This window comes from Babylonia areolata, chromosome 33 (assembly GCF_041734735.1).
Source record: "Babylonia areolata isolate BAREFJ2019XMU chromosome 33, ASM4173473v1, whole genome shotgun sequence".
Taxonomy (NCBI): Eukaryota; Metazoa; Mollusca; class Gastropoda; order Neogastropoda; family Buccinidae; genus Babylonia; species Babylonia areolata.
The window spans coordinates 11,020,822-11,033,321 of record NC_134908.1 but is presented as its reverse complement, the minus strand read 5'-3'; the positions used below and the strand labels follow the sequence as shown (position 1 = coordinate 11,033,321).

Sequence of the window (12,500 nt, the reverse complement as noted above, 5' to 3'; positions counted from 1 at the left end):
GATAGCACTTGATGCACAGAGCTTGGTAGTGGCAATGCAGGCTGTCAGCTGAAGAACTGGAGGACAGCACATGTCTGTTGGCTGCTGTATACATCGATTGCCTTTGGCATTGTTCGGGATTTCCAGTATCAGTTAGAACGCTTACGCAAGAAACAAGATGGCCGCGGAACTCTCCAGCTTTCTATTGAACGTGTTGAATGAAACAGTGAAGAAGTTATTGGGTGAGTGTGTGGGGGGTGGGGGGAGAGAAACAGGGGAAGGAAGAAAGACCATTGTGCTTGCAGTGCAACAGTTCCTTCCCTTGCTCCATTGTCTTTTTCTTTTCTTTTCTTTTTTTTTTCTTCACCTTACTGTACCACCAGCACCACCCACCCCCTCACACAAACACACTTTCCCGTTTCCTGTCAACGTGGATCCGGCTTCTAAGAAGTGATCGGCAGTTAGCTTTTTTCAAGGAGTCTGTCTCCATCTCTCTCCCTGTTTGATGCTGCTCTTGTCTCTGTCTCTGTCTCTGGTCTCTGTCTCTGTCTCTGTCTCTGTCTATGTCTCTGGTCTCTGTCTGTGTGGTCCATGTATACAGACCTGTCTGTGTGTGCCAACGGAGAGCGAGGGGGGAGAGGCAAGAGAATGGTGGGGAAAGGGTGGGGAGGGGGTGCGGGGCAGGGGACAGACAGAACGTTTTGAAACCCTTTTCACATTTCCATTTTTATAATCAGTCATTATGTCTATATATCTATATCTATGTATCTATATAATATATATATATATTTATATATGTATATATTATTTTATATATATATATATATGTGTGTGTGTGTGTGTGTGTGTGTGTGTGTGTGTGTATAAAACACTAATTCATTCATTGTGGTTTGGTTTGAAGCTCACACTCATAGCCGAACATGGGGAATACTTAGAAGTACAAGAGGTATTGATTGTGACGTGTTATCTGTCCACTGAAGTGATGTTGATTGCTTGAAGAGCATAACTTTGTGACGTGTAATATACATGTGTGTGTGTGCGCACGCGCGTCCGTGTGACTGAAGCCTGACAGAATGACACAGGAAGCCAGTGATGAGCGCCTAAAGGCAGTTGTCAACTTGTTGTGCAGATGACCCCGTGTTTGTAACTTAGCGCTTAGAGCTTGGTCTGTGGCCGAGGATGGGCGCTAGCAGGAATCAGACCCAGAATCAACCAATCAATGTTGTCTGTGTACAAAAGTGATGTAGTGTCTCCCGAATCAACCAATCAGTGTTGTTGTTGTTTGTGTACAAAAGTGATGTAGTGTCTCACGAATCAACCAATCAGTGTTGTTGTTGTTTGTGTACAGAAGTGATGTAGTGTCTCCCGAATCAACCAATCAATGATGATGTTGTTTGTGAACAGAAGTGATGCAGTGTCTCCCAAAGTGGCGGACGTCCTGTACCATCCAGTAATGCCTCAGGAAGACCACCACCACCAGCCCGGCGACAGCTTTCGCCAGCAGGGCCCCGATGACTCCCACCCCCACTCCCACAACAGCCCCCCCAGCCAGGGCTACCAGCCCCCGCGCCGCTCCCGTGAGAACCCCTTGTCGTCCTTCCAGAGTCCACTGGACTACCAGGAGCAGGGCCTCCCCGCCAGGGCCAGACAGGAGCACCTGCACCAGCAGCACGAGCTGGAGCAGCAGTTCCAGCACCTGATGACCACACGAAGCAGCCAGTCTTCGTCAGAGTCCAGCTTCTCCGGAAGTCGTCAGCAGCAGCGTGAACAGGCTTCGTCTCCACCGTCTCCATCGAACGCCGGAAGTACGTCACCAGGTTACCAGCCCCAGGAGGAGGCCCCCAGAGGGCAGGATCCAGACCAGGAGCAGCCTCTGGACCTGCCCAGGGCCTCCACGCCCGTCGATGAACCACAGCCTTCGGGAGGAGAGGAGAGGCCTGGAAACACTCAAAGATCGTCGTCCTCCTCCCACCTCCAACAGTCCCAGGCTGAAGACCCTCACGACCCAACCGCCCAGGACACCCAGCGTGCGCCTCGGGACGGAGGCGTGCCTCTGGAGTCGCCCAACAAGCCAGAGAGCTCGTCGGGGTCTTCCCCTGACAGGGGACACAGGGCGGAGCGTGGGCCAGGCCAGGAGGGAGAAGTGGCCCGAGTCCAGGATACCAGGGAGGGCTGTCCCCGCAGGGTCAGATGGAGCCTGCCGGTGGAGTGGGGCAGTTCCAGGTCCTGATGACCACTAGAGCAGCCAGTCGTTGGTCAGGAGTCCGCTGTCGTGTGGTAGTGTGTCGGTGCAGCTGGTGGTGATGGGGTGTGGTCTCCGGTTCCATGATTGCGTTGGGAGATGTGGTGACCAGGTTACGCGCAGGGGGGTCCGGGTCAGTGGGGGTCAGTGGAGGAGCCTCTGGACTGCCCAGGGCTCCACGCGTCGATGAACCACAGCCTTCGGGAGGGAGGGATGGCGAACACTCAAAGTCGGTGGTGCCTCCTGTTCCGGCGTTCCGTTGTGTGGCCGGTGGAAGATCCCTCACGGCCGAACGCATGGTCCGTGCGTGCGTGCTGTTGGGGACGGTGGGTGTGCCTGCTGGAGTGCCCACAAGCGAGGTGCTTGTCTGGGGTGGTGTGTTCCTGACAGGGATCGTGGGGCGTGGTGTGGATCCTTCCAGTTCGGCGAGCTCCATTCCCCAACAAAGATGGAGAGGCTGAGGGCCTACTGGATCGGCCAGCACTCCGCAGGTGGGTTCTGTTGCTTGGTGGTGGTAGTGGTGGTGGTGGTGGTGTGTGTTCGTGGTGTTGCTGTTTGGTGGTGGTGGTAGTGGTGGTGGTGGTGGTGTGTGTTCGTGGTGTTGCTGTTTGGTGGTGGTGGTAGTGGTGGTGGTGATGGTGGTGGTTGTGATGATGGAGATGTTGGTGACAATTATAACTGTGTTGTGTTTTTCTAAAACCTTCCTCCTTTTAGCTACTAACTGTTCATTAATTCTCTTTTCTTTTTTCTTTTTTCCAAATGTATAGTGTTGTTTACGGTTGTGTGTGTGTGTGTGTGTGTGTGTGTGTGTGTGTGTGTGTGTGTGTGTGTGTGTGTGTGTGTGTGTGTGTTGATGTCTCAAACATTCGTTGCCTACTCTTTGTCCACGTATGCAGTTTTAGCATCTGTGGTACCCTGTGTTTGCAGCCGCACAGAGAAATTCCGGGTTCCCTGTCTCCTACCCGCCCACCTCGCAGCCCCAGTACCACCACCCCTACCGGCATCAGCAGCATCGCTCTGGAGCCATTGGGGCCGCGGACCTGATGCAAGAGGACCGGAAATCTGATGTGGCTGCTGACAGGTAAGAGGTCACACAACTAGGTTTTATGCTAAGTTATCAAATCATGATATACTTTCCTTTCTGAAGAATATAAATGTAAAATATTGTTTAACCGCTCAGCTGATGAGTATCAGTATCAGTAGCTCAAGGAGGCGTCACTGCGTTCGGTCAAATCCATATACGCTACACCACATCTGCCAAGCAGATGCCTGACCAGCAACGTAACCCAACGCGCTTAGTCCGGCCTTAGTCAGCTGATGAACCAAGGTGAAATGATACCACTGACAGTGTTGAATTGTTTGCTACGACGTTTCCCACCTTTTGTGTGCGTTTCAATGATGATGGATATTGCTGGGCAACTGGGATATAATCCCCACAGCAAGAAATCCAGACTGTCAAATTATGACATAACATGATAACTTATGAAGTTTAAACATATATATATATGTGTGTGTGTGTGTGTGTGTGTGTGTGTGTGTTTATGTTGTTGTTTTTTAAACTTGAGTCAGTTTAAATGAAGTATTCGAGGCACCAAATCATGAGATGCTTTGCAGTTTGTGCGTCCGTTCGTGTGTCCAGTGATTCACTGTTAATGAAACTGACATTCACTCCACCTCCCGTTCCGCCGTCAGGTCCTTCAGCCACAGGATGAATGACCAGTACAGAGACTCTCCCCAGGACCCGGACCTGCCCCACTCTGAGGGAGAGGATGAAGTGGGGGGAGTAGAGGAGGAGAAGACAGGGTTCCCAGGCATCAGCATGTACCAGGAGCGGCAGGAAATGATTGATTTCATCCAGCAGTACGCTCACCGATACAACGGCTGCAGCCCCAGGCTTTCGGCAGACCCTTCACAGCCTGGCCCTTCACAGCCTGGCCCTTCACAGCCACTCACATACCCGCGAGATCCTCACCCGAGGTACCCGGGACACCCTCAAGACTCCAGGTACCCCCAAGACTTTCATCAGAGATACCCTGAGGACGATCCTCGTGGAGGGAGAAGTCCCAGGTTCCCTGGAGGAGACGGGGTGCTGCAGCAGGACCGACGACCGCACGAGCAGGATGCCGAGCAAGCAATGTCTTCCACGTACGGTGCCTCCGCCCAGGAGTCCTACGAGGCTCAGAGGAGGAGGTTCTTCCAGTACTGCCTGGAGAACAGCGGCAACCCGGCGGCAGGCCGCTACCCCGTGGAGTACCCTCTGAGGAGCATCCCCCCTCCACCACACCCTGCATCGGCGGAGGCCTCCCTAGGCCAGGACATGAACCCTCGGAGACCCCACCGACACTCAGACAGAGATGGCTCTGCCGACGACTCTGCCCAGAGGATGGAGATGGCCGTGGAAGGTCCCATGTCACGGTCCCAGGATGACTCCGCCATGGGCAGCTCGGAAAGGGGAGCCCGGCGTGCGGACGGCAGTGACGCCTCGATCAGCTCTCCCTCCCGCCCCGACCCCCTTCCCCGCCGGGACATGGGGGAGGGGTACAGAGAGAGAGACCGCATGCCTTCCACGTCGTCCGGCCATCCTGGCTCATCATCATCATCGTCGTCATCGTCATCTCGGGAGCAAGGCACCGCCTTCTCTCCTCCCCCTCCCTTCCCCGCTTCCACCGCCCCCTCCTCTACCTCCCCCTCCTCCTCCCATCAGAGCAGAGATGGCGAATCATCGGGAGCGTTCCCCCCATTCCCAGCGCTCCTTCCCGGGGGTGCCCAGGTGAAGCAGGAGCCCTCCAGCTACCTGTCCCCACACACCTCCCCGACCAAGGCCCGGGAGGACGTGGTTCCTGTGCCCGGACCCTCCACGTCAGGGGGGTCCTCCACGCTGACCAAGATCCCCCTGGACCCCTTCAGCTTCCCTCCGCACCGGGGCGGGGGGTTCCCGGGAGGGGACTTCGCTCCCTTCATGGACATGGCGGCCGGGCCGTCGACGTCGGCTGGGGGGACCATGGGGGTGGCCCCTCCGCCTCCTCCGCCCCAAGGGCTGCCCGTGCTGCCGGGGCCTGTGGCGGGTCGGGAAGCAAGGCCTCAGAACGCCTCGCTCTACTTCTGTCACCTGTGCAGCTACTCAGGTGAGTTGGGGAGTGGGGGAGGAGGGGAGAGAAGTGGACGGGAGGGGAGGAGATGGGAGGGGGGAGGGGAGGGGAGGAGATGGGAGGGGGGAGGAGGGGAGGAGATGGGGGAGGGGGAGGAGATGAGAGGGGGGAGGAGGGGAGGAGATGAGAGGGGGGAGGAGGGGAGGGGAGGGGAGGAGGGGAGGGGAGATGGGAGGGGAGGAGGAGATGGGAGGGGGAGGAGGGGAGGAGATGGGAGGGGGAGGAGGGGGGGAGGAGGGGGAGGGGGAGGAGGGGAGGAGAGGGGGGGAGGGGAGGGGAGGAGGGGAGATGGGAGGGGGAGGAGGGGAGGAGATGAGATGGGAGGGGGAGGAGGGGAGGAGATGGGAGGGGGAGGAGGGGAGGAGATGAGATGGGAGGGGGAGGAGAGGGGGGAGGGGAGGAGGGGAGATGGGAGGAGGGGAGGAGATGGGAGGGGACGGAAGATGGGGGAGATGGGAGGGGAGTGGAGGGGTGGAGGGGTGGGGGTGGGGTGGAGTGGAGCAAATGGAAAAAATTTGAAAACCATAATGATGAACAATAACTACGCCCAGTTGTGCTTAAACTGAATGTAACATGTTTCGTTTGGAAAGACAAAAATGAAGAGAACTTTCTTTGCAAGGTCGGGGGAGGTGGGGAAGACAAATCAGCAACCCACAAAAACAGAGACAAGATTACTCGACAGACCAGGAGACATATCTATCTATTCGTCTGTCTGATTGTCTGTGTCTCTGTCTGTATGTCTTTAAGCGTCTGACATGAAACAGTACATATATACAACAGTGCATAATGGTAAACAACAGCACCTGAAGACATACGAGAGAGAGAGAAAAAAAAACCCACCCACATATCTATTTCTATGTTTCTGTTTTCTATGCAGGTGAAACCAAGAGTGAGTTTGACGAACACATGACCATCCACTTTGAGTTCAACTGTCAGTTCTGTGACTACACGTCCCGCACGGAGGGCCGCCTCAAGAGGCACATCAAGGACTTCCACTCGGCCGACAGTCAGACCCGCACCGTGCCGGGAAGGCCCAAGGTCTTCAAGTGCAAACAGTGCTGCTTCCAGTCCACGGACAAAGTGAGGAGGGGCAGGAGGAGGAGGTGGTGGAGGTTGAGAAATTGGGGGGGTAGCGGGAGGTGGAGGAGGTGGGGAAATTGGGGAGGTGGTGGAGGATGAGGAGGTTGAGAAATTGGGAAGGGAGGAACAGGAGGTGAAGAAATTGGGGGTGGGGGTTGGGGGGGGGGGGGTAGGAATTGGAGATGGAGGAGCAGGTTGAGGTAGGAGAAGGAAAAATTTGGGGTCGGGGTGGAAAAATTGGTAGGAGGAGATGAAGGCGGAGGTGGTGTAAAAATTGGAAGGGGAGGATGAGGTGTTGGAGAGATTTTGGGGGAGGAGGAGGTGGGGGAGGAGGTGGAGGAGGAGGTGGAGGAGGAGGTGGGTAAATTGGAAGGGGACGAGGAGTTTGAGGAGAAATTGGAAATGGAGGAGGAGGAGTTTGAGGAGAAATTGGAAATGGAGGAGGAGGAGTTTGAGGAGAAATTGGAAATGGAGGAGGAGGAGTTTGAGGAGAAATTGGAAAGGGTGGAGGAGGAGGTGGAGGAATTGAGGGAGAGAGGTGGAAAAATTGGGTGGGGGGGGGGTGCGGGGGGGAAGAGGAGGAGGTGATGATGGGAAAATTGGGGGGAGAGGAGGTGGAGAAATTGGAAAGGGAGGAGGAGGTGGTGGAGGAGCATGAGAAGGAGGAAGAAGAAGAAGGTGTAGTGTGAACGTCTTACTGCAAGGAATAGAACAAACAGCATTGCAGGTCAGAAAAGGCACAACGTTTTTCAGTGCCAAAACTAAACCGCAGTTCTCAGTCGGCTGTAGCATTGTAGGCAGCCTGTTGTTCCAAAGTAATGACTCCACGTTGGCAGAGCACTTAGGCCTTGTCTCGGACCCAGGACAGGCGCTATATGAGTATCAATATCTATCAATCAATTTTGCTGATATATTTATTTATTTATCTGTTTATTTATTCATTTGTTTATTTATTTATTTACTTATCTATCTGTTGTATGTGTGTATCATATACTGTACCATGTCAAACTGATGCAAACTAGGCCTATCAGTTTGCTCTGCTTAGCCACATTTCGCCTGGCTAAAAGTGAAAAGACATATTTATTTATGTTACAGTATGAGTTCTGGCGTCACGCGCGCGTGCACATCAAGGAGGACAAGATGCTGGAGTGCCCCAAGTGCCCCTTCGTCACGGAGTACAAGCACCACCTCGAGTACCACCTCCGCAACCACTTCGGCCACAAGCCCTACAAATGCGGCAAGTGCAACTACTCGTGCGTCAACAAGTCCATGCTCAACTCGCACATGAAGTCCCACACCAACGTCTACCAGTACCGCTGCGCCAACTGCACCTACGCCACTAAGTACTGCCACAGCCTCAAGATGCACCTGAAGAAGTACCGGCACAAGCCTGCCACCGTCCTCAACAGCGACGGCAGTCTCCCGCAGGGCATCGATGCCGAGATCTCGGGCCTCAGCCTGATGGCCAAGCGAGGCCCCCCGCGAGGACCAAGAGGCCAACCCAAGAACACGGACGAGGGGGCCGGCGGCTTCATACCCGGCTTCTTCCCCATCCCCCCATCCCCCCAGGCCGGGGGCCCCGGCCCCTCGTCCCTTTCCCAGCCCCCGCCCCCCAACTACAACAGCTTGCTGAACGGCGGGATGCTGGGTGGTCACTACTGGGCCCCTCCCCCACCCCCCCTCCTCCCCATGTCCAGAGCCCTGATGCCGCCTGGCATGGAAGGGTTCCAGGGCTCCTCCACGGGGGAGCCCCGCCCAGGGTGCTCGGGATGGCTGAAGTGCAAGAGGTGCTGCTTCGGGACGGAGTCTCTGGAAGAGCTGAGGGAGCACGAGGCTGCCGTGCACGGGGAGAACCACGACATGCAGACGGACCCGCCGCCCTCAGAGTTCTCGGAGGAGCAGGCCCACGGGATGCAGTCACGACGCATGTCGGCCCCTCCCGCCTCCCACCACTCCCCCCCAGATCTGATGGCCGACCCGTGCCCCAGAAGGAACACCTTCCCCACCGGCACATCGCCCTTCAAGTCCCGGTCTGAAATGATGAACCGCTTCAATCCCGGCATGTGGGGCAGGAGGCTGCCGGCAGAACCCGCCTTCCACGAGACGGACAGCATGTTCATGGCGGCGGGCGGCAGCAGAGACGGCGAGGTTCCGGAAGATCCCAGCAGGTCCCAGGAGGGCGGGGACATCCTGCGGCAGATGACCCTCAAGTTCGGGGGGGGCACGTCCTCAGCGATGTCGCACATGTCGGTCCCCGCCGCCGCCGTGTCTTTAGCCGCCAGTATAGCCGCTCAGGCCACGCAGGAAGCGGCCCATGAGGCTGAGATGGGGGCCCTGGACCTCAGCAACAAGATCTCCTCCTCCCTGTCCTTGGAGGACGCCTCTTCCTCCTCCCCGCCCACCTCCTCCCAGCAGGACCCTTCCCAGCCCTCTACATCGGACGGCAAGAAGAGATCCCTCAACGACGACACTGCCCAGTCTGTGGACGAGATTTTCAACGTAGAGGACATACAGCCCCGCAAGCGGTCGCGCAAAGGCAAGGCCTACAAACTGGACACCATCTACCTCCGACGTCTGGAGCAGCACCAGCAGCAGGAGGAGCAGCAGCGGCGGGCGGCCTTGTCCCCGGCAGAAGGCGACAGCAGGGAACAGCACCACAGCCCTGAGGGAGCTCCAGCAGACAGCCCACCAGAGGCTGTAGCACACGCTCCGGCACCAGATGTGGAGCAGTCAGGGGAGACAAACCAGGTGGTACAGCCCCAGAGTGCCACAGACCCGATGAATCAGAGCATGGCGGACCCGCTTAATCACAGCGTAGCAGGATCTGAAGATGACGCAGAATGTTTCCGTCAGCTCCAGGAAAATATCCAACTGCTCAACAATGACATTCCAGAAGAAAACGTACAGGAACCGCCTACAAATATCCAAGAGCTAGGCACTGATGCTCCAGAGGAAAATGCACAGAAACCGCCAACAAATATCCAAATGCCAAACCATGACATTCCAGAGGAAAATGCTCAGGAACTGTCTGCAAATATCCAACTGCTAAACAATGACATTCCGGAGGCAAACGCACGGAAGGCATCGACATCCCAGTCCTCAGATCCCGAGACGTCGGATTCTGCCACGGAGGAGGCAGGGTCCAGCGGCCAGGGCCAGGGATCACCCCCGCCCCTCATCCAGGCCGACAGCTCAGAGGAGACACAGTCAGACACCGAGAAAGAGAAAGAGATGATGCTGAAGGCCATCATCAAAGGCCGCAGCGAAGCCGCCCCGCCCTCTGTCCGACGTGGTGCTGAACTGGCCCTGAAGCTTCTGAAGGACCCCAGCTCTGGCCTGGATCCTCAGCTCAGGAACCACCCTGCCCTCAGCGAGGTCACCAGCCCTCAGCCAAGCCTCGCCACTTCAGCAGAGCCTTGCCCAGTCCCGATGACGAGTGGCAGAATGAGCAGTGCCATGTCTTCGTCTTCGTCTGGCTCTACATTCCCCCCGCGCCCCATGATTCCACCGGCTCTGCTGGCCACTGCCGCCACATCAGCTGCCACCCAAAGCCTGCACTTGCCTCACATGCCTCCCCACAGCCTGCACGGCGCCATGGGTTTGCCCAGAGGCATGCACTCAGGACGAGACGCCATGAGTATGATGGACAGGGCTCTCGGCGCCAGAAGAACGTCGCCAGAGTCGGCCTATCCAGAGAGACATTCCACGTACGCCCAGACCCAGTCCGCGGGCTTCCCGCCCTCCCAGGGCCCCAGAATGGGGATGTACAACCCCGCGCCGGCCCCCGTCAACAATGTGCATCCCTTCGAGTGCCCCTTCTGCGACCTGGCCTTTAAGGATCACAGGATGTACACCATCCACATGTCGATGCACACCGACCTCGCCAACCCCTTCCAGTGCCGGGAATGCGGCCAGCAGTGTCAGGACCGGTTTGAGTTCACCACGCATATGATCAGCCACCCCCACAGAGAGAAATAAACCCTCCCTGCCTCTCCCCCTTCATGATCAGCCACCCCCACAGAAAGTAGTGAACCCTCCCTGCCCCCCACCCCCTTCATGATCAGTCACCCCCACAGAAAGTAGTGAACCCTCCCTGCCCCCCACCCCCACCCCCACCCCATTCATGATCAGCTACCCCCACAGAGAGTAGTGAACCCTTCCTGTCCCCCCCACCCGCACCCCATCCATGATCAGCCACCCCCACAGATGTAGTGAACTCCCCCTGTCCCTAGCTGGTCTTCATGGGGGCACACCTGTACTCGCCGCCCTGTCCACTTTTCGCAGCACGTCTTGGGAACAAGTTCGTTTTCTCGATCTCTTCACCTTCGTCAACATCACTTTCACCAGTTGCATTGACTCATTGTACCACCACACGTGTCGTGTTTCTTATAATGGTTGGGGACGAGGGATAGATGGTAGGAGGGTTGGGGTGGGGGGAGGTATTAACAGACTATGACAAGGATAGAAGTTAAATGAGCCACAAGGGAAGAAACTGGATTTGATTTCACGAACCGATTTATGAACCCACTGTCCCATCTTCTGTTTCTACATTACACTGAAGCTGACCAAAGCTATGACCAAGTCAGTCCTTTGAGGCATGCTTTACCCGAATTAGGTCAGTCTTGAATTCGCATACAAAGGACCGGACTTTAAAAAACTGCTATCCAATGTTGCTCAATTATATTTGTTTTATGCCGCCTTCACAGGGACGGCTAAGCTGACAGCCACAGCTCAATATGGAGAAGCTGAGGAAAGCTGCAAGGGGAGGGAAGAGGGGAACGCCGTGAACAGAATGATGGATTGTTGCAGGGACTGACGGCAAAACCGCGGCAATCCAACTTGAAATGTGTGCAGACAGAAACAGCAGCTGGCTTCAACTCCCAGTTGACACCAGGGCCCCACATATATAGACTAGATGCTCACAGTGTGGACATTTCCTTCCAGAACCATTAAAGAAAGTGACATATCAATGCCACTATTCAGAGCATCAATCATTTTCCTTTGCTCCCACCTTCATAGTGTTGCCCTGTTTGTCAATGCTGCCCAAAACTATCTTGGAACTATTTATAGAGAAATGACAGGTGAAGCGAAACATTCTGCTGGTCTTCCATCATGTTCGTTGGAAATGCCAGACCGTTCAAGACAAGGCGTCGCTGACTTCAGTGTCAACATGTCGCCACCTGGACAGCCTTCAGTGTCAACATGTCGCCACCTGGACAGTCCTTCAGTGTCAACATGTCGCCACCTGGACAGCCTTCAGTGTCAACATGTCGCCACCTGGACAGTCTTCAGTGTCAACATGTCGCCACCTGGACAGCCTTCAGTGTCAACATGTCGCCACCTGGACAGTCTTCAGTGTCAACATGTCGCCACCTGGACAGTCTTCAGTGTCAACATGTCGCCACCTGGACAGCCTTCAGTGTCAACATGTCGCCACCTGGACAGTCTGACAGGGATGGGCAGCCAGCAGTGACCGCACCTGGTGTGAGTGTGACTTGGAAGAGGCAGCGGTTTCACGTGCATTTTCTTTGTGAAACAAAACTGACGAGCTAAAAACTGCGCAGCTTAACCGTTGCGTCTTCTTCGTTCTGTGTGAGCAGGCGAACACTAACATGAAGAAACGGGTTGATCGCCCAGACTTGATCTTCAGAACGAGCCTCCAATAATGTCCAACATGGACATCGTAGACCTTCAAGATGTGTGTCCCCTCCTCGCCCTCTGGGAGTATGCTTCGGAAATCTCTCTGTCCGGAACAGATTCGCAGAGAAAAGAACATTTCATGAACTGATGAAGGATGTTGTTCAGAGGAAATGTGGAACATTGATTATTGATGAACTGTGGTTCAGTCTTTTAGCGTCAAAAGGAACAGCTCATCAGTGTTCTCAGTGAGTGGGATGTACACATCACTGACCCCTAACTGCCGTGAATGTTTGTTTTAGTCTATCCACTAACTATATTGTGGATTAACCAAATCCACAGAATATGATTTGAAAAGAAAAGTTGGTTTAAGGCCAGTATCAATGTCACATCTTCATCATCTTTATGTGTAT

General features: G+C 55.4%; 2 protein-coding genes across 2 annotated transcripts in view; both read left to right on the top strand.

Annotated features, from left to right (window-relative positions):
- Nucleotides 1-2,209, top strand: part of LOC143276874 (uncharacterized) — a 61,071-nt gene extending 58,862 nt beyond the window's left edge. The window contains exon 2 of the mRNA XM_076581530.1: nucleotides 1,384-2,209. Within this exon, the coding sequence (XP_076437645.1) occupies nucleotides 1,384-2,209 (826 nt within the window). The remainder of the gene's footprint in view (nucleotides 1-1,383) is intronic.
- A 95-nt stretch (nucleotides 2,210-2,304) lies between these two features.
- Nucleotides 2,305-10,455, top strand: LOC143276873 (uncharacterized). The gene is made up of 6 exons (XM_076581529.1): nucleotides 2,305-2,450; nucleotides 2,612-2,712; nucleotides 3,149-3,302; nucleotides 3,914-5,346; nucleotides 6,248-6,450; nucleotides 7,546-10,455. Exons 1-6 carry the CDS (start codon nucleotides 2,305-2,307, stop codon nucleotides 10,426-10,428), a joined length of 4,920 nt encoding a protein of 1,639 aa, XP_076437644.1. The 3' UTR covers nucleotides 10,429-10,455.
- The last annotated feature ends 2,045 nt before the right edge of the window (nucleotides 10,456-12,500 follow it).

Bases quoted from the DNA above. Each gene is read 5' to 3' on its own strand.
- LOC143276873 (XM_076581529.1), top strand. From the start codon at position 2,305: ATGATTGCGTTGGGAGATGTGGTGACCAGGTTACGCGCAGGGGGGTCC. The intron at 2,713-3,148 runs GTGGGTTCTGTT...CTGTGTTTGCAG, and splicing joins GATCGGCCAGCACTCCGCAG to CCGCACAGAGAAATTCCGGG. The intron at 5,347-6,247 runs GTGAGTTGGGGA...TTTTCTATGCAG, and splicing joins TCACCTGTGCAGCTACTCAG to GTGAAACCAAGAGTGAGTTT.